Below are 17,711 nucleotides of genomic sequence, written 5' to 3'. Positions count from 1 at the left end.
TTAATCACTGTAGTCATTAACTCATTATATTAACATTCCTATTCTCATTATGGTTTATTCTCTTAGTGTGTTAATTTCTTTGTTATGTTATTTACTAGTTGTAGAAGAAAAAAACGTAGCAATTATGGTTCTAAGTTCTAACAAAATGACATTTTCAAACTTTATTATACAAATAGTTCAGACTTCAGAATCTGAAAGATAAAAACCATAGAAGTTTAGGCACTGACATAGGAAATACGCACCGTTTTATTTTTGTCAACAACATTGCATTTTTTGCGATTCACCCAAACATCATTTTGGAGTTTGGGTTGGATTTGAGATGATTCCTTGCAACGGCAGATCATAACTGGGGACCAAAAAGAAATATATTTTAAATATATGTATATAATTTAAGATAATTAAATATAAAAGATAATTAGGCTGAACTAGAAAGACCTTAACTGATTTGATGCATTGGCTGAGTTCGCTATTATATATACGGGCTTGTTTGAACTCAGCCTCAGGCTCCCAGCCTTCAATATTTTCCATGCTCTGTTGGGTACTTGGTGCTTCGCAGGATCTGCTCAACAAATGTTCCTGCGATCATCAATTATACTTAAAATCAGTATTATATTTTTCCCCTTTAAGTGTAGTCGAAGTAGCAGAGGTGTAGTACGTGTTAGTTACCCTTCTCTGAACCACACGAGTAAGAGTACTAAGTAGATGATTTTCACATGCTCCCATTTCCTCCATTGATGTAAACCTCAGTGGATCGGGTTCGAATTTCCTAGGCATGATCACAAGAATCACAGTCTTTAAGCAACATTAACAGTTTTATTTTGTTTGTAAGTTTTATAAAATTAATAATCTTTTTTATGTGACATATTAAAGGAAAATACCTCAGTTCTTCCTCAGAAATCTGAAGCTGTTGTTGTAATCTACAAAGCTCTTTCTCAAGTTCCTGTAATTTTGCAAATACTAATTTATAGTGATTTATATATTTAGTAAACCATGAAAATTGGGAAGTTAATAACCTCGACATCGGAGTGGATAGCTTCATGGCTTTTCACAGATTCATAAAATTAAAGGTCAGTGTGCAACATAGCATAATAATATCACTATATATATCACTACATCATATAATAATATGAAAAACTTTAGTATAAAAGACAGAGAGAAAGAAACCGAGGTTCGTTGATTTGGAAGGCCATGTCGTTCTCCGTTTTGAATTGTTCAAGAGTCCTTAACAAATACTGCCAAAAAATGAAATACTGATAAACATTAATTAACATATACGAATATATGTAAAATAAGTATTGTGATTCGAAATTTGATTGTTGTACTTAGAAAAATGATTAGTCTCACCTCTTTGTTTTGGATACCTCTGCAAAAGAAAGAGGAAAATGTCATTACTGACATATTTTATATGAAGTTAAGTACGTATATATTATATTAAATTGAACGTATGATACTCACTGGCGTTTGCTTCGATCAGGGAAAACTATAGCACTGAAAATGTATAGGTATACCCCAAAATTATTAAAATATGAATATATGAATTAGAAACAAATGGATTAATGCGAGGAATATATATATGTGATATATGATACATACTTCTCTCTTTCTTGATCAGGGAGATTGATGTACTTCGTAAGAACGTCTTCAATCCTGAAATTTAACTCGAAATTAAGATAATGGAGATACAACACCGTAGTTCAAAAAAAAAGGAGATAAAACACCATGTTTGGGTGTATTTACACATACTTTTATAGATGCTTTGTAATAATTTTTGAACTGTTGAAGACAGAAGATGATTGATTAAGTTTCAGGGTAAACGGTGGGACGACTGGAGGAGAGAAAGACACGGCAAGGTAATATGTATCATATAGGTTTTGTGCTTATCATAATATTCTTATTTACAGTTAATATAGTAAATTGTTCTAAACTAAAACTGAAATTATATACTACTATTAAAAACGACGATAGTTTGATTGGTAGGACCCTCCATGAGTAATTGCATGCATTACAGGTCCATGGATGTCAGCGAAACATGACGTGTTTATAATTTTTTTTTTTTTTGTCGACAACGTGTTTATAATCTAGAGTGTCACGTACACCTTCGTATTAAACAATTTCTTTACAATGCCATTCCCCTACCTCTTTTAACTGCTGCTGCTAACGGTTTCTCTCTCCTTCAGCTCTGTTCCATCTCTATGATCAGACACAGAGGAAGGATGAGATGAAATCTTGGCCGGAATTTCTTATGATTCCGGTTCCATCTATCAGGTTCGATTCTGGGAGGCGGTGATTCCTTTACACCAGCGTCGCCAGCTTAGTTTCCGAGAACCGGTGGCTCCGACAGCATCGGTTTCGTCGGTTTCAGCTTCCGGGAATCGGTGGCTCAAAAAGCACCGTTTTTTCTCCGGCTTCTTGGTCTGCGATCTTCGCTTTTGCTCTCTCTTCGCTCAATCGACTCTCGAGCTGAGACTCCACGTTGGCTGTTCTTGGATCGATCGTAGATGATTGATTTGATTCTTCAAAGTGTGGATCGGTGGTGGGTTTGACGGGTTCGAGGACGGTGTTGGGTCGCGTCTCTTTCCGACTTTGGTGGAAGATCTTCTTTACCATCTGTTGCGTGATGTTCGATCTCGGTATCTTGTTTTCCGGTGTGTTTTCCGGTGGATGCCGTTTAGAATGTCGGCGGCAGCTTGCATGTCGGAGAAGAGCGGGGGCGATCCGATCTTGCGACACGTGCCCTCGAGTGAAGTGTTCGATAAGATGAAGCGGCCTTGCGACACGTGTTCCTCGCTGGTGAGGATCTTAGCACGTGTTCCGACCACAAAACACGCGTGGTGCGTTATGGCGCTTATGGGTTTGAGGTTTTTGGGCTGCGGCCCACTTTAGCTGGTTAAAGTTGCCTCTGTGTTGGGCTTTATGTTTTTTGTTTTGTATTTGGGCTTGGCCCTTTGGATTTAGTCCATTTAATAAAATCAAGATGGAAAAAAAAAAAAAACTGCTGCTGCTATCAGAGATTTTTTTTTGTCGTCATCAGAGATTCTGGTATGGATTTCACATAGAGTTATTCTGAATAAAAAAATCAAAATATTTTATTTTTAAAATAAAAGGTAACTATCAGTAATTTTGAGAATTTAATAAAATAATTTCGTGTGTAATTTTATTTTAAAACTAATTTTAATATATATATATATATATATAACTGATTTGTATTAAACTATTAATATTTGTTTTTGTTTGACAAATCTTCTAAGGTTTTAAGCAGTGGAAGTGTTCTTAATTATTGGTATTGCTGTACTACTAGTCTACGAGAGAGAGACTAACACACAATTGATAAACAGGGAATGGTAGAGTCTCTCCCTTCTCTCTTAATTGTTGAGAGAGAAAGAGAACTTGCGGTGGTTCCCTCGGTTTACCGGTGCCGGTGTTTGTCAATCTTTGATTTCGGGTTATGACTCCGACGACGTGCCTTTCTCTTGGTGGTCGTTCGGCTCTGCTTCTGGCGTCGTCATCTTCTTAGGCGATGAAGGCGGCCGGCTTTACGTTTGGATTACGACCGTTATCAATTACGGTGTAATCGGCTTCTCTGTTTGGTGGACTGGTGGTCGGAGGAGATCTCGAACTGTTCGATGGATGCTCTCCGACGGATTGAAGATGGGTTGTGTGTGTGGGGTAGCTTCGTGACCAGGATGAGATCTCGACTTTGTTCGTTTGACGATCTCTCGTTTGGAAGAAGCGATGGTGATGAAGTAATCGTGATGTGGATGCATGGTTCCTGGAGTGGCCCGGTGAGACGTCGTTCGTTTTCCGGCGTCTTTGTTCCCGGCGGTGATGACTGTGGTGATTTCACGACGCGTGTTTCCCTTGTTGTTGAGGTGTAAACACGTGTCCTTTCTTTGTTTATCTTTATCTCTTGATGCGTGTAGTAGGGTAGTGTCTCCTCTGTTTTGGACGGTTATGAGCTTCTGGTCACGTGTTTTCTTTTTTTTTGGACTTGGGGCTTCACTTGTTTGTGTATGGGTCCTGCTACTTTGGGCTACGGCCTTTTAATAAAATCCAAAAGGGAAAAAAAAAAAAAAAAAAAAAAAGACTAACACACAATTTTTGTGTGTGTTTTCTGTTCATAAAAGAGTAGATATTTAACTGTTTCTCTAATATTTTGTTTATTTTATTTAAAACTAAAGTAAATCAACAAATATGAAATCTTATAATCTATTTTCAACCGGATTTAGAAAAGGTGTTTTTTTTTTTTTTTTTTTTTTAAAACATCAGAAAAGGTGTTTACACACAAACAAATGTATGTCCACAGGAAAGAAAAAACTAAATAGATGAAACTTTCATATAAGGGAAAAGAACAATGATAATATATAAACTTATAGTTTTAACCAAAAAAACCCATCTCACTAAACAACCTCTTCAAGTATTATTTAGTATTTTGATCGTTATCAATGCGAGTATATTTACTACTTTGCAAGTTTGCGTGATTGATACATGTGCAGTAGACAGAGTACTATTATCTGTTACAAACCGAAGATATTTATACCTATTGACCAAGCTCTTTCAAAAATAACTGTCGGCTCAAGCTTCAATATAACATGTGAAAACGTATGGCTTACCAAAAAAACGTGTCAACATGCAGTTGCACCTCCAACAGATTCGAAATTATAACTAATCATCAACTAACTACATACGTAGTTACAGCTACTTCTAAGCTGAAAAACTGCTGCAAATATATTCTTGAAAGGCATGGAATGTTCTAGAAGAAGAAATGAGAAGTATACCTGGTCTGACTGGAAAAGAGACATAGGCGATCAGATGGGGAAAACATGAGTAGGGCAAGATCGATATCACAAAGTGTTGACAACTCATAGGCCTTTTTCATTAAACCTTTTTTACGTTTTGAGTACGTAATTTGCCTGTTCGTACTCTTCTGTATCGGCTTTATCTCCAATTTGGCCCGACCCATATCCAATGATCACTGCAAATAATCAAAACTTGTAATAATTGGTAGGAGAGACTTTAATATGAGTGGAAATTAAAGGGTGTACAAAAGTGTATATACGGATAATGAGCCGACGAGAAGTTTTATGTTTGTACATGTTTGTTGGGAGATATATAAAAGGAGAGCTACTAATAGGTGAGAGGAATGATGTTAGCTCTTAATGTGGACGAATCGGTATATGACTAGGTACATAGCATTTTTATATAACAGTATATTTGTAAAAAACAACTTTAGTCTTACTATAAAAGCAAGTCTTACTCAAATATTTAACCATTACCAAAAAGATATATTTAATTACACTCACGTATTTTAACATCGATGGGTTGGTTATACGTATTTTATGGCATTTGCACTCAGATATATTTTATGGCATTTGCACAAAGGCTCATTTACGTACTTTAGTTGGTTATACGTATTTGCGCGTATAAAATGTTAATACTAATAATACGTGTACTAGGTACACCAAGGTCAATATCTTCCTTTCATAGCCTGCCACAGTGGCGCTGATAATAATACGTGTACTAGGTATACGTGACATGTTGTATATGCGTTGTAAAATCATGTGAGATAAAAAAAAACAAGCCTGGTTAGAAACAGAAATTAAGAAAGAAGAACCCATGTGTGTGTCATGAAAAAAAAAAAATATAGCGATTAGCGAGTGAAAAACTAAAGCATATTATAAAGCTGCATGTCGATGAACGAGCTTCAAAAGGAAGGACAAGGCTACGTGTACGTTTCGGTGGAATTATTCAATCTTTCTATGTTATTATTTGGTTAACGAAATGTTTTTTTTTTTTTTTTTTGAAAAAAGGCTTTGGTTAACGAAATGTTACTATGTCAGTAGTGCGCATCACGACCACCTGGTCTCAGTTTATGACACGTGAAGTTCATTTTTTGGTGTTTTCTCGGTTGTTGGTGTTACTTGCCGACAGGGAAAGGGTAGAGAGAGATCCTCAAGGCGAAGTTTGCTACACGATGTTAAATACAGGAGTAAGTATAGTGACTATGATCTTTGAATGCATGACGACGTATATTATTTATATGTTATAACCACATGGGCCACGAATACTGCTCTTGTATTCCACTTCTACAATTTCACTATTTTGTTTAATAGGATTATTAACTAATACATGTAAATTGCTTCATTGTTAGCAGTATTGATTCTTACTACTTGTAGAAACAGCAAACGGCAAAATGAACAAATAACTAATGTATAGGATTCATGAGTACGTAAAGAATGATTGGTGTGTGTATACACAAAAATGTTAAACTCTGGTTTTGGATATGTTGGAAGTGGAATGAAAAAGATGGACTCTTAAGAGACAAACCTCATTATATTCTGCAAGTACTAAAAGTCTAAAACCATGTCTTTGTCGCTGTCCTCAGAGCACAGAATAATCAGTTCGATCCAATTTCCCCATAATTTGATCATTCATACTTTGTAATCAACTGGACTACTACACCAACAAACAAAATTTTTTGAAACTTGAATCCTGAAGAATTTCATATGCGTACCTTACACTATTTTTTTATCCATCAAAAATAAGTATTTTAAATAACATTTCATGTCATCTGGCCATAATCGTTGTAATTAGGGACGAATCGTTACTAATTTAATTAATTTCGAAAGATTTACAAAAATAAAGAACAACAAGGGCATAACTGCAAATTCCACAACATATCGAAAACAGCAAAAGCCCTAGAAAAACATTTTGACAGGAATATAAAACGTTACCAAAGCTCCGTTCTATTCCTTTTGGTCGTCGTTGCTTCCTCTCTACTCTCTCCATCTCCTCTCCGCCGCACAGATCCAAGACAAAACGAAAAGATGGTGACGGCCAAGAAAACGGTTCGTCAAAGTTTTATTCTTTCCGACCGAACCAAACAGTCTTAGTTAAGAGTCTGCTTATTGGGTTTGTGTTTTGGTTTATATATTGCAGAAGAAGTCACACGAGGGAATCAACAGCAGGTTGGCACTTGTGATGAAGAGTGGCAAGTACACTCTTGGTTACAAGTCTGTCCTCAAGTCTCTAAGAGGCTCCAAAGGTTAATAATAATTTAGTCGAACACTTGGTGTGCAAAATATATCTCAACTATGTTGATTTTGTTTTTTTTTTTTATGTTGGCAGGGAAGCTGATTCTCATCTCCTCGAATTGCCCACCGTTGAGGAGGTCTGAGATTGAGTACTACGCTATGCTTGCCAAAGTTGGTGTTCACCACTACAATGGAAGTGAGTTCCTTTTTCTTCTGTATATTGCTAAGTAGATGAAGTTGTTAAAGTCTGATTCTTTGGATCATTGGGCTGATGATTAAAGTGTGATCCTTTAATTAGAGGAAGCTATTATGTTTTGTTGGATTGAAAGTGTCTGTAGTGTGTTAATTACTGGTATCACTTTGGCTTGACTGTGTTTACATTTGGGTTTTCAGACAACGTTGATTTGGGAACGGCTTGTGGGAAGTACTTCCGTGTTTCTTGTCTGAGCATCGTTGATCCTGGTAAGTTAAAACAATACTAACTAACTTGCTGCTACTTGTTTACTCTCAAAGTTCTTGTTGGTTATTTATGGAATCTTTACTAATGATTTGTATCTTTATGATTGGCGTTTTAGGTGATTCTGACATTATCAAGAGCATTCCTGGTGATCAGTGATTTACCATTTCCGATTTTGTTTTTCTTGCGACGTTCATTATCTATTTATGTATTCGAGCTTCTCTCAACTTTTATGAGCAAAAAGACTGTTTAGATATATTTTGTTAAAGTTTTCAATGAAATTTTTTTTTCGCTCAAAGATAAGTAAATTGATACTTTCTCTGCCGTATCTCCTTCTGTTCAAGAGTCCATTTCTTTCATACACTACAATAACGCAATTCAAGCGAATAAAACAAAAAAACAAAACCAACATTGAGATGTAATATTTCAGGAGAAGGTGTTATCTGTTGGAAAGGAACATGTTTACTCCTCAAATCTGTCGAAAAGAAAAAAATAGTTCATGTTAGTTGATCTTACTACATACTACATATGTTGTGATTGGTACTGAGAAACAAATGAGCCTTAATGTATGAATTTAATTTAAAGAAAGCTAAAATTCTCACTACAAACACACATGTGAACGAGTTAAATATATATGATGAGTACGTAATATGGTCTTTTTAACCATTTTCTCAAATATAATATTGTTGATATAGATTTTACAAAGTTTCTTGTTCGAAAGTGTAAAATCATAAAAGCAAATAACCATAAGTTTCTAAAGGAGATAAATCACTCTTTACTGTACTACTACTACTACAATTGTTTTATGCTGAAACTTAGCAAACATCTTTTAATAACATCATTCCAAGCTTCGGTTCTGTTTCATTGTTTTTTTTTTAAGTTGGTTAATCTCGTGGACGAGCTGCCCAAAGAGAGCTAAGAGCACGAAGTCTATGTAGATACTCTCCCAATGCAAGCAACCCTCTAGCCGATTGTCTTGTCGTCAAGATCTTCGCCATTTGCTGCAACGTTTGTTGCCTTAGATGATCCGCCTGTTTCACATTCAAGAATCAATAACATGTTCTTTGAAATATAATGTCACAAGAAAACTTTCTTTATTTTTATTTTATTTTAAACTTACTTGATTAACAAAACCCTCTAATGCTTGTAGATTCTCTAACGCTGCAGCCATTTGAGGAGGGTAATCCATGGAAAATGCATCAACCACAATATTTTCAACTAAACTTTGTTGAAGCTTCTCTATCCCTTGAGAGAGAGCATCCTCTGCTTGTTGCGATGATTGCTGGAGGTTTCTCACTTCCAAGACTTGCTGATCAGTTAATGGCTGAAGATACGGCATTACAACCTACAAACCAAAAAAAATAGTTCTGTCAAACTAGTGTTTTGTAGTAATTTAGTAATAGAACGTTGAGAGTGTTACGTTCAAAAGCTCGGATGGACGAAACCCTCCAATCCATTGGAAAAATCTTTCAGTACAAGTTCTCCACATGCCCGATATCAAGTAGAAAACATCGGCTTTAGCTGCATCAGATTTCATTCTGAAGAGGTTGGCGTAATGGTTCAAGCAACTCTCTACGAGCATTCTTAGCTCTATGTCGCTTATATGAGCTTGAAGAGCTATTCGTAGCTCGCTAACTCTCCTGCTTTGTTCTTCAAGCCAGTGTGAATGTTCCATCTCAAAGGTAGCAATCCTTGTGTTAGTAATGCTTCCAGATGGTATTGAGTTGCTTACACGTAATCCCTTACATAAAAAAACACAAATAGAATGAAAATAAAAAAACAGAACATATTAAAGAATATGTTATGGCCTAAGCTTACCTGTTGCTTAGCCCTTTCAAGCTCTTGTTCTAACTGCGATAACTTTAACCTACTTTCTTCTAGCTGCTGAACATAAGCCTAAAGGAACAAATACACAACATAGTTAGTAGAAGTAGTAGTAGTAATAGTAACTATACGACTACACATAAGGAGACTTGATTTACCTTCTTTCTCAAGCGACTTTTGCGGGCAGCTTCTCGGTTCTGAGCTAAACGCCGTTTCATCTATTGCCAACATATGAGAAAACATATTATCAATCAATATACTTTGATTAGAGATACTTTAGTTATATGTTTGTTCCAAACCTTATCATGAATCCTGCCATCATCATCGTCATCATCATCAACATCCTGATGATCATTACTACAAGGTTCTGCTTCGATCTGGTTATGAGAAGAATTATAATTCGACTGCACATAATTCAAACAGTTAGCAAAAACACACACAAGTAAAAAATATTTGAGAAAAATATATATAGAGTAAAAACTCTATAAATTAATTCTCGGAAAACTAATAGAGTAACCTTTACGATGTTGTTGTGATCATCAACTCTAGCATCCACTTGAATAACAGAGGAAGAAGCAGTGTTTGGACTATGATCATTGATATCAGATTTGTAAACATTCCCCCAAGAGACAAGTTGTTGAAATGGTTCATAGATTCCCATGTCTCTTAAAGATGCAAGTTGAGTTGGAGAAAAAGAACTCATCATCTCCTCTTTGTTCTCTAACACAATAACCAACTATTTTTTCAGACTCTTGACCCACAAGTATTAATCAAAAAGAGTAAGAAAGTTTTTGCCTTACCTTCAAGTATAGATCCAATAAGCTTGCACCAAAATTATATTAGCTCACTGAACACAAACCATAAACAGAAGAAACTCTTCATCATTTCTAATCTTTTAAATTTCTAAATAAAATTGGCCCCTTTGCTCTTACTAGAGATCCAAGGGTAGAAAATCAGTATTATGAAGGATGAAAGTTTAAACACACCTGAACAAATAAGCAGATAAACCATTCATGATGAAGTTGAATGATGAAGAGTTAAGAAATATATTTCTTCGTAATCTTCGGATCAGACAAAGATATTTTTCATTCCAACCACAGAAAAATCTAAGGGAAGGAGAAGTGTTTTCGAGTTTCTTTGGACACTCACAGTAAAGAAAATATACTTAAAGGTCCAGCGTTCTCATCATGGCAAGGAGATGATAAAAAGGATATTTTCTTTGGTTTTTGGCCTTTTCTCTTTCCTTTATATGTGTCCATCAACATTAGAATAAAAAAAGTTACAGGTTTAATAATTAATCAAATTCTTTATAATAATTAACAAAGAATCCCATAATATTACTATTAATCATGTTTGTAAAGTAATGAAACGTTTAGAGATGAGTGCTTTTTTCACAGAGCCAAAGGGTGACATAATCGTGCGTTTGTATCTGTGAAGTACGCACCAGATGATGTCAGCAACCAGAAACTCTTGCAGAGCCCTTTGTAAAAAAAATTAAAATTAAAAGAAAATATTAGGTTGCTCAAAAATGAACGAAAATATTAGTTTCATATAAAACATTCATTTTAATATTATAAATTTGAAATTAAAAGACATTTATATTGTGAATTATCTAGAAATCGGTTAGAGTTCAATCTTTTTTTTTTTTTTTGTGCGACCGGTCAGAGTTCAATCTAATACTCTAGAAACCTCGTTTCATCTTTTTTTGTACATGCATGCTCATGGGCCTGCAGAAGAATAATCTCATTTACAACTTTGGTTTATTTTGGGGTGGTCCATAAGGTTCTGGAGTGGCATCTTTGTGCCAAACCTTCTTCCCTGACTTAGTGACAAATAATTGGAGCTTTATATAATGGCCTACCAAACACAAAAGATAACATTGTTAAACCCTCACTTATTTTAAAATTATGGATCTTAACTAGTTTGGCACCACTTGTGTAGTAAAATCTGTGTGTTCGACAAAGACAAGCATGTCTGATTATTTTTTATCTAGCTTTATTTCCTGTCTTGGTTTTACTTTAATAAAGAGTCCATCTATAAATGTTTTTCAATTCATATAATATCATAAATATGAATCGGTGCGCTGATACGCAACTATAAACAAATTAAAAGAATAAAATTGTTATTGCTTGTATGATCATGTCACGGAATCGATTGGTTTCACGAGAGATCGTACATATCTTGGCTTGATTTATTCAGTACTGTATGTAAGTCTCTATCAAATATTTTCAAAGCCTTTTTATTAGCTAGAGTTATTTTGTAATCAAAGAGAAGAACATAGATAAGAATATCATTGTAATATGGATTAGAGAACGGAGTATCACAATTTACAATCAAGTGAATTTTTTTTTATGAGTATATCATTCATAAAATTTCAAGAAGGAAATACTTATTCATATATAGTTTATCATATAGGTTATTTATGCATGCATTGTATATCAATCAACGTTGCGTGTTGTAATTGAGAAAGAAAAAGATGGTATGATCACAAAAGTTACGTACACACACTTCTACTTTAATTCATCACGAAGACACCAATCTTCCACTATTTTCGTTATCTTCTTTCATTCCTTTTCGTTTATGACCATAAAAGTTACGCAGTTTATTGCATTTTCACGTTATCTTCTCTGTACTTTTTTTCCTCCGATCTCTTACATTCTTCCCAAGTACACCTGAAATTATCTCCAAGAAAAAGTTAATTAATGAAAACTTAAATGAAGAAAACATAATCATGGTTAAATTAATTAACTAGGAGATGAAAAAAAATTAAAATAAAAAGGTTTTACGTTTAGGAAGAAGAATCAAAGTAATATCATAGAGCAAATCAAAATTGCGAATCTCTCATGCCCTGAGATTCTTGTGAATGAATGATCATCCAACGTTCAAAAAAGGCAAAAAAAGGATTCGAATATTAGTAATATTGCTTCAAGAAGAATGCTTAATGTTCTCTATATATAACAAATTAAACAAAAAGGGGAATATAAGAAATAATATTAAAGGAGGCATATATATACACTGTTCTATACTAATTCCTTTTATATAAACCGCATGTCGTTCAACGATTCGAACTTGAACTGAACTGGGACTGATTCTCTCTTCGGATCCCAACAAAGAGAGAATAGAATAAGATTCTTTTATGCTGGTTTATGTTGGTTTATTACACAGTACTCATAAGTACATCCACATATGATTACAAAACTCTTATGGAAAAATCTTAAACTAACACAAAATTAAAATGATGCTCCAAATTTATAACAAGACTTTCTTCACCTTTTAACTAATAAAAATACATTCATACATGCATACATGATACATATATTATCAAATGTTTTGTGTTAATCATTCCTTTTTTTTTTTTTGTCACAACATCAGAAAGGGGAATAATTGACATATATTCTTCAAAATAGTGGGTATCATCGGTACTTTATAATTTCTTTCTTATATGGATTAATGGATGATTCTATTTATAAATATATATATACATGTTCATTAAATAGCCTAAAAATGTTAAAGCTTAAAATGAAAATTTATTGTAAAGTTATAACATTATTCTCGTTTTCTTTCTTTTCAATATATACAAAGTTTAAGAAATTATTCAATTCAAATATTTTTTCATCAATATAAATAAAAATTTCAATTGAGTATTTTCACCCTCCAAGTTATTATCTAACACTCTTCCGAAATTTGATTAACCATTACATTTATATATAACTATAAGAAGTTAAGAAAAATTAAGCAAATCTACGAAAAAATCAGGATCATTATACATATAATATTAAAAGAACGCATGTAAGCAAAGAGAAGCACTTGCAAAAAAAAAATTAATAAAATTATTTTTCCAACTATTATGAAAACTACAAAAGCAAAGGAAGTGGATGGGCTCTTATAATTGCTTTTGTTCCCATTGTGTGGTATGAAAAAGGGGGTCATTTTCTTTGTTGAGTGACTGAAAAAGAAAAAGTATTTTGCACAGATATTAATTATTGTTATGGTGGCTTCCTTTCCTTTTAAAGCCCAAACAAAGCCCGAGGATATTCTCAACGTCATAAGTGCACATGACCGACCATTTCATTGTTGTATATGTATCATCAAACACCATAAACCAGATGTGTGACTCTTCCACAGAGTATTTTTACTCCACTTTTTTCTTAAAGAAGACAAAACAGAATGAAGCATTGCTAAATAAATTGTTAGTTTGCTATATATTTATGTTACATTTTTTTTGGGGCAACATATGTTACATATTTTATCAACTCTGATTCATCAACATTTAGGTAGAAATCGAAGCTTCAACATTCAGAGCAAAAGAAAGGATGCAATGCTCAAAAAGTGTGTTACTCAGCATAATCCATAAACAATGTACACTTAATTTTATATATACACATGATTTAGCAAAAGAAAACTTAACCAATGCAAACCAGAATTAAAACCGGTCAAGCAAATCCAATTATCCCAATAATAATTACAACATAAGGTCTCAAGAGTAACACAATAGACACAATAGGTTCCAGGGCTTGCCTAGAATTGAGGATGCATTTGGTATGAACAATATCAACGATCTGGGTTCCAGGTAAGATGTATTTTCCTATTATCGTGGATCTTTGTGGGAATACAATATACCTTTATCATTATTATGAATAATAAGAAAGTTAGATTTGTTTACCAAAAAAAAAGAAAGTTAGATTTAGTATACCTTGAGATGTTCAATACTTGTTGGGAAAATTGAACTTCATAGCTTGATGTGAAAAATGAGGATACTCCACCAAATTCCACTCGTCAATAGAGCTGGGATCTCGATTTGGAACATTATAATAGCTTTTGTTGTTCCACTACAAGACAGATATGCCAAAAATCAGTTACTTCATCCAAATGTTATAGTGGTGAAGCTCGAGAACCAAAAAGTCATACCGACGTAGGCTGAATATGAGAGCTGTTCAGCATGGTGCTGGAGCTTGAGGAGTTCAGATTCCACACTGATTTGTTCGGCTCGTGTCTTTGTTTGCTGGAACTGTAAAACATCAGAGATGTCTAAATTTACCAGTTCACATATATAATAGTCAATGTGAAAATTCGAAGCTTTTACCTTGACAAACCATGAGAAAGAGCAGATTGAACTTCCTTGATTGAAGACAATGTGTTCAGCAACTTTGCGAATGTTTCAAAAGTCGAGGCTCCGGAAGGAACTTCCATAGACAGGGAACTGTAGCCGTACACAGTTAAGTGAGCCACGCTTTGCTTGAGATGTGCAATCCCTCTCTGCACATTTCTGAACGTTTCGACAGAATGTGGAGATGCAGAGGAGAGGTTGACCACGTCGAGGTCATGGTAATCTTCTTCTACACTTCCATCTGATTTCAGTGAAGTGACACCAAAATTGGTTGTATCTCTACCCGTCCAGGAACTTTTCCCTTCAACGGAGAAGTAATCATGGGATGGTACAAAGAGAGGATACTCGTCGCTGCAAAAAAAATAAACAAGATTGTTTACATCTCCAAATCTAATGGAGAGACAAACAAACCCTGTAATGTAAAATATGGTTCACCTTGGAGAAGACGGGTGAGATTTCCAATACGACTCTCGTTGCCATATTCTTGAACAAGAACCCTGAGACAACGTACTAAGTCAATCAATCAATTTCCATAACATACAATTGATATAGACGAAACATCTCCCAAGCGTAGTTCCTTATTTAAAACACTGGATGTGTGAGTGTGAGTGTGAGTGAGTGTGTAGCATAAAATCGAGTTAATGATGTGTTGGCATCTTACCCCAAAACCCAAGTTATGGAGTGCAGGCACTGCGAGCTTATGGACAACAAGATTCAGAAGCTGCACCATGTACCTGATCCAACCACCAACCATGGGAATGTTAATTCATTAAACTACAGAATGAAATATTTAAGATAGTATGGACTTCTCAAATAACTTCGTACAACAAATTGACATTTTACATATACAAGGTCGCGTGTTGTGTTACCCTAAAGAGGCTGCGAGCTCTTTTGGCGGAACAGAGAGTGGGTTGAGACCTTGTGGTAGGATAGCATTGCAGATTTGATCATACTGTCCACTACTCCCATACTTGTTATGGCCCTCTACCGTCACCTGAGAATAGTTAGATTTAGTAAAACCACCCTATGAAATGTGTTTGCTAACACAGTGATCTAAAGAAAGCCCAAGATTGCCTCAACAAGAAACAAGAAGTATTTTACCAGTTTATTTAGACAAATAACTATGTTTTATCGAATCTGTATTTCTAACTTTATTGATGCTTGCCAATTCGGGAGCTAAATTTATCCTTTAAGGCTGACAAACAAAATAACACCAATCTAGATAAGAACCTCAAAATTTGATCTCCTTACTTTTGATAGAGGGAATAACTTGCATATCTGTTTCATAACCAAAGCCTGTTTATAAAGGCGTTCTGAAGTAAGCTCGATCTGTAAACCACAAATGCTGGCTTAGTTTATAAACATATGAGATTCAATAAAAAAAAAAGTTAAAACACAAAACATGACCACATGAGTTATAGCAAAGGATTACTTCAAGCATGGAAATAAAAGTATTTATGAGATGAATATCTTACATATACTAAGTAGTGATTGCCAATAGTATCTGAAAAGTGATTCTCCAGTTGGCGAACACGGCTCTTCTCCAACTGCAGAGATTAGAGAGAGTCTGTTTATATCAAAATCAGCTTCACAAAACTCCTTTTAAGAGAAGGAAAAAAAAACAGTCACATTACAGCAACATTAGTCGATTCAATAACGCCATATCTCTCTTTCAGATTGCTAGATAGTCTCCGAAACGTGCTTTTGCCTGCATCATAAAAGCAAATATTTAGATCGATACACATAAATAAAACAAACTCTTGACGAATTGAGCATCTTCTTCATACTTTTCTGTAGCTTCTCCACTTGTAGCTCAAGCTTGTCCCGCAGCTTATCAAGCTTCTCGTTGTGAAGATCCATCCAACACTGCTGAATCATTTCTCTCTCCTAGTTGACAACAACATCATATCAATCTCAGATCAAAGACTTTAAAACTCTTCAATGAACAAAATAGCCAAACCTTAGCGACGAGCAAGCTACTCAGTCTCGAGTACGAAACCTCTCGACGGCTCTTCAACGAGTCCAACACAGTTTTGCATTCGTGTAAGCTGCGATTAACACACGCTACGCAAATCGAAGCACGAAACGAAGAGTAGCAAACAGCGCATTTACTAGATCTCTCCATCGATCCTTCGCCACCGACGCAAACTTAAAATCCCTACACAATCAATCTGTTGATTCCACAATATCTTCCTAATCAGCACACCGATCTATAACCGAATCTAGAGTTCGAGTTAATCGCTACACACGGAACCACTTGAAATCGACGTTCGCGATGAAAGTATAGACGGAGGAGAGTTAGTTACCAACGATAGGAGACGATCGGGGAGAATTGGACGGGGAAGGTTTCGCCGTCGACTGTCAATCTGTTGATTCCACAATATGATTCCTAATCAGCACACCAGTATATAACCAAATCTATTAGTTCGAGCTAATCGCAACAGAAAGAATCAATCATAATCGCCATTCGCGATGAAAGTATAGACGGAGGAGAGTTAGTTTACCAGAGACCGGAGACGATCGGGGAGAATCGGACGGTGGATTTGACGGGGGAAGGTTCCGACGTAGACGGAGAAAGGTAGCGTCCGATGTACGTTTGAGGAGGAAGCGGGAAGATTTGAGAAGCGAGGAGGAAGGTGGTTAGCGTCGTCATTGCGTGGGGCTTTTAGTTACAAAGAGAGGAATGAAGGAGAAAGGAAAGTTAAGTCGGTAGACTTTTTCCGACGAATTCGATTACGTGCACATCACCACCACCTCCGTCTTTTCTTAATTCTTACGCTTTACACTTTTGGTCCTTTTACTTTTGACTTTCTTACTTCTGATCCTTTTGTTTTACTTCTTATCAGTAAACTCTTTTTACACTTTGGTCCTTTTTTTATTGTTGTTACCAACTTACTTAGACCATCTGCAATGGGAATCCATTAAGGATCCTTAGCTCCACATCCAATGTTTATCAGATTAAAAAATTATTATTTGAGTAACATAATACAAGGATTGATCCTTACATAAGGAATTTAAAGATCAAATCCTTGTCTACGTGGCAGCTATGACTTGTAAACATTTGACTTGTAAACATTTTTAAACTTGTATCAAACATAGACATTTTTAAACATAGACATAAACATCTATCACACTTATATTAAATGAAACCTATAGTTTTAAGAAGATAAACTTATACATAAGATAAGAAAAACTAATAGAAATTATTTAGCTTATAATTTATAATTTTTTTTAAAAAAAATTGAAATTGAAAAACTTATAGTTTTTAAACTTATACATTTTTAAACTTTTC

The 17,711-nt window shown here is 34.9% G+C and overlaps 3 protein-coding genes and 1 pseudogene across 11 annotated transcripts; 1 reads left to right on the top strand and 3 right to left on the bottom strand.

Annotated features, from left to right (window-relative positions):
- Nucleotides 1-103: 103 nt before the first annotated feature.
- On the bottom strand, nt 104-6,460 carry LOC106423879 (annotated as a pseudogene).
- Nucleotides 6,461-6,693: 233 nt separating this feature from the next.
- LOC106423888 (60S ribosomal protein L30-2) lies at nt 6,694-7,786 on the top strand. The gene is made up of 5 exons (XM_013864643.3): nt 6,694-6,845; nt 6,937-7,042; nt 7,126-7,227; nt 7,425-7,493; nt 7,607-7,786. Exons 1-5 carry the CDS (start codon nt 6,825-6,827, stop codon nt 7,645-7,647), a joined length of 339 nt encoding a protein of 112 aa, XP_013720097.1. The 5' UTR covers nt 6,694-6,824; the 3' UTR covers nt 7,648-7,786.
- Nucleotides 7,787-8,130: 344 nt separating this feature from the next.
- On the bottom strand, nt 8,131-10,549 carry LOC106400213 (transcription factor TGA7). The gene is made up of 9 exons (XM_013840600.3): nt 10,299-10,549; nt 10,113-10,159; nt 9,830-10,032; nt 9,612-9,716; nt 9,471-9,530; nt 9,307-9,384; nt 8,909-9,229; nt 8,609-8,833; nt 8,131-8,519 (listed from the first exon to the last, which is right to left on the bottom strand). Exons 3-9 carry the CDS (start codon nt 10,016-10,018, stop codon nt 8,373-8,375), a joined length of 1,125 nt encoding a protein of 374 aa, XP_013696054.2. The 5' UTR covers nt 10,019-10,032; nt 10,113-10,159; nt 10,299-10,549; the 3' UTR covers nt 8,131-8,372.
- Nucleotides 10,550-11,605: 1,056 nt separating this feature from the next.
- On the bottom strand, nt 11,606-17,168 carry BNAA07G33780D. 9 transcript variants are annotated; one of them, XM_022689265.2, is made up of 14 exons: nt 16,924-17,165; nt 16,726-16,808; nt 16,380-16,590; nt 16,207-16,306; nt 16,054-16,127; nt 15,895-15,966; nt 15,671-15,748; nt 15,289-15,413; nt 15,081-15,153; nt 14,855-14,916; nt 14,396-14,770; nt 14,221-14,320; nt 14,006-14,141; nt 11,606-11,984 (listed from the first exon to the last, which is right to left on the bottom strand). In XM_022689265.2, the coding sequence occupies exons 3-13, from the start codon at nt 16,542-16,544 to the stop codon at nt 14,016-14,018; spliced, it is 1,350 nt and encodes a 449-aa protein (XP_022544986.2). In that variant the 5' UTR covers nt 16,545-16,590; nt 16,726-16,808; nt 16,924-17,165; the 3' UTR covers nt 11,606-11,984; nt 14,006-14,015. The 9 variants fall into 9 exon arrangements, with proteins under 9 accessions (XP_022544986.2, XP_048592318.1, XP_048592317.1 ...); XM_048736361.1 differs by lacking the exon at nt 11,606-11,984 and adding an exon at nt 13,632-13,911 and having other exon boundaries at nt 14,221-14,314; nt 16,924-17,168; XM_048736360.1 differs by lacking the exon at nt 11,606-11,984 and adding an exon at nt 13,632-13,932 and having other exon boundaries at nt 14,221-14,314; nt 16,924-17,166.
- Nucleotides 17,169-17,711: the final 543 nt, after the last annotated feature.

This window comes from Brassica napus, chromosome A7, assembly GCF_020379485.1.
Source record: "Brassica napus cultivar Da-Ae chromosome A7, Da-Ae, whole genome shotgun sequence".
Classification (NCBI taxonomy): Eukaryota; Viridiplantae; Streptophyta; class Magnoliopsida; order Brassicales; family Brassicaceae; genus Brassica; species Brassica napus.
This window is presented reverse-complemented; position numbering and strand designations above follow the sequence as displayed.

Bases quoted from the DNA above. Each gene is read 5' to 3' on its own strand.
- BNAA07G33780D (XM_022689265.2), bottom strand. From the start codon at position 16,544: ATGGAGAGATCTAGTAAATGCGCTGTTTGCTACTCTTCGTTTCGTGCT. The intron at 16,128-16,206 runs GTATGAAGAAGA...TTTATGATGCAG, and splicing joins AGTGGAGAAGCTACAGAAAA to GCAAAAGCACGTTTCGGAGA. The intron at 15,749-15,894 runs GTAAGATATTCA...TGTGGTTTACAG, and splicing joins GCAATCACTACTTAGTATAT to ATCGAGCTTACTTCAGAACG.
- LOC106423888 (XM_013864643.3), top strand. From the start codon at position 6,825: ATGGTGACGGCCAAGAAAACG. The intron at 6,846-6,936 runs GTTCGTCAAAGT...TATATATTGCAG, and splicing joins TGGTGACGGCCAAGAAAACG to AAGAAGTCACACGAGGGAAT. The intron at 7,228-7,424 runs GTGAGTTCCTTT...TTGGGTTTTCAG, and splicing joins TGTTCACCACTACAATGGAA to ACAACGTTGATTTGGGAACG.
- LOC106400213 (XM_013840600.3), bottom strand. From the start codon at position 10,018: ATGATGAGTTCTTTTTCTCCAACTCAACTTGCATCTTTAAGAGACATG. The intron at 9,717-9,829 runs GTTACTCTATTA...AATTATGTGCAG, and splicing joins ATCACAACAACATCGTAAAG to TCGAATTATAATTCTTCTCA. The intron at 8,834-8,908 runs GTAACACTCTCA...TTTGGTTTGTAG, and splicing joins GTCCATCCGAGCTTTTGAAC to GTTGTAATGCCGTATCTTCA.